This window comes from Toxoplasma gondii (assembly GCF_000006565.2).
Source record: "Toxoplasma gondii ME49 unplaced genomic scaffold asmbl.482, whole genome shotgun sequence".
Taxonomy (NCBI): domain Eukaryota; phylum Apicomplexa; class Conoidasida; order Eucoccidiorida; family Sarcocystidae; genus Toxoplasma; species Toxoplasma gondii.
Genome location: NW_017383361.1, coordinates 1 through 1,949, shown reverse-complemented (window position 1 = coordinate 1,949; position 1,949 = coordinate 1). Strand labels below are relative to the sequence as shown.

Here is a 1,949-nt window from a genome sequence, read left to right as displayed (position 1 = left end):
AATGGAATGCAATGGAATGGAATGAAATGGAATGCAATGGAATCAATTCGATTGCAATGGAATGGAATGGAATGGAATGGAATTGAATGAAATGGAATGGAATGGAATGGAATGAAATGTAATGGAATGGAAAGGAATGGAATCAACACGAGTGGAATGGCATGGAATGGAATGGAATTGAATGAAATGGAATGGAATGGAATGGAATGAAATGTAATGGAATGGAATGGAATGGAATCAACCCGAGTGCAATGTAATGGAATCGAATGGAATGGAATGGAATGGAATTCAACCCGAATGGAATTAAAAGGAATGGAATATACCCGAGTGGAATGGCATGGAATGGAGTGGAATGGAATGGAATGGAATGGTACGGAATATAATGGAATGGAACGAAATGGAATGGAATGGAATGGAATGGAATGGAATGGAATGAACCCGTGTGCAATGGAATGGAATCGAATGGAATGGAATGGATTGGAATGGATTCAACTCGAATGTAATGGAAAGGAATGGAATCAACCCGAGTGGAATGGCATGGAATGGAATGGAATGGAATGGAATGGAATGGAATGGAATGGAATGGATTCAACCCGAATGGAATGGAAAGGAATGGAATAAACCCGAGTGGAATGGCATGGAATGGAGTGGAATGGAATGGAATGGAATGGAATGGTATGGAATAGAATGGAATGGAACGAAATGGAATGGAATGGAATGGAATAGAATGGAATGGAATGGAATGGAATGGTTTCAACTCGAATGGAATGGAAAGGAATGGAATCACCCCGAGTGGAATGGCATGGAATGGAATGGAATGGAATGGAATGGAATGGAATGGAATGGAATGGAATAGAATGAAATGGAATGGAATGGAATGGAATGGAAACAACACGAGTGCAATGTAATGGAATCGAGTGGAATGGAATTGAATTCAAAGGAATGGATTCAATCCGAATGGAATGGAAAGGAATGGAATAAACCCGAGAGGAATAGCATGGAATGGAGTGGAATGGAATGGAATGGAATGGAATGGTATGGAATAGAATGGAATGGAACTAAATGGAATGGAATGGAATGGAATGGAATGGAATGGAATGGAATGAACCCGTGTGCAATGGAATGGAATCGAATGGAATGGAATGGAATGGAATGGATTCAACTCGAATGGAATGGAAAGGAATGGAATCAACCCGAGTGGAATAGCATGGATTGGAATGGAAAGGAATGGAATGGAATGGTACGGAATAGAGTGGAATGGAACGAAATGGAATGGAATGGAATGGAATGGAATGGAATGGAATGGAATGGAATGGAATCAACCCGAGTGCAGGGGAATGGAGTGGAATGGAAGGCAATGGAATGGAATCATCCGGAATTGAATGGAATGGAATGGAATGGAATGGAATGGAATGGAATCAAACTGAGTGCAGGGGAATGGAATGCAATGGAATGCAATGGAATGGAATGGAATGGAATGCAATGGAAACAACTCGATTGCAATGGAATGGAATGGAATGGAATGGAATGGAATGGAATGGAATGGAATGGAATGGAATTAACCTGAACAGAATGGAATGGAATGGAATGGAATGGAACGGAATGGAATGGAATGGAAAGGAATGGAATCAACCCGAGTGCAGGGGAATGGAGTGGAATGGAATGCAATGGAATGGATTCATCCGGAATGGAATGGAATGGAATGGAATGGAATGGAATGGAATCAATCAACCCGAGTGCAATGCAATGGAGTGGAATGGAATGGAATGGAACGGAAACTACCCGAATGGAATGGAATGGAATGGAGTGTAAGGGAATTGAAAAGAATCAATCCGAATGTAATGGAATGGAATGGAACGGAATGAAATGGAATGGCATGGAATGGAATGGAATCAACCCGAGTTCAATGGAATGGAATTGAACGGAATGGAATGGAAAGGAATGGATTC

General features: G+C 41.2%; 1 protein-coding gene across 1 annotated transcript; it reads left to right on the top strand.

Moving 5' to 3' along the window:
- Window positions 1–502: 502 nt before the first annotated feature.
- On the top strand, window positions 503–856 carry TGME49_322800 (hypothetical protein; the record flags this gene model as incomplete). Its single annotated transcript, XM_018783050.1, has 1 exon — window positions 503–856. The coding sequence occupies one exon, from the start codon at window positions 503–505 to the stop codon at window positions 854–856; it is 354 nt and encodes a 117-aa protein (XP_018634730.1).
- Window positions 857–1,949: the final 1,093 nt, after the last annotated feature.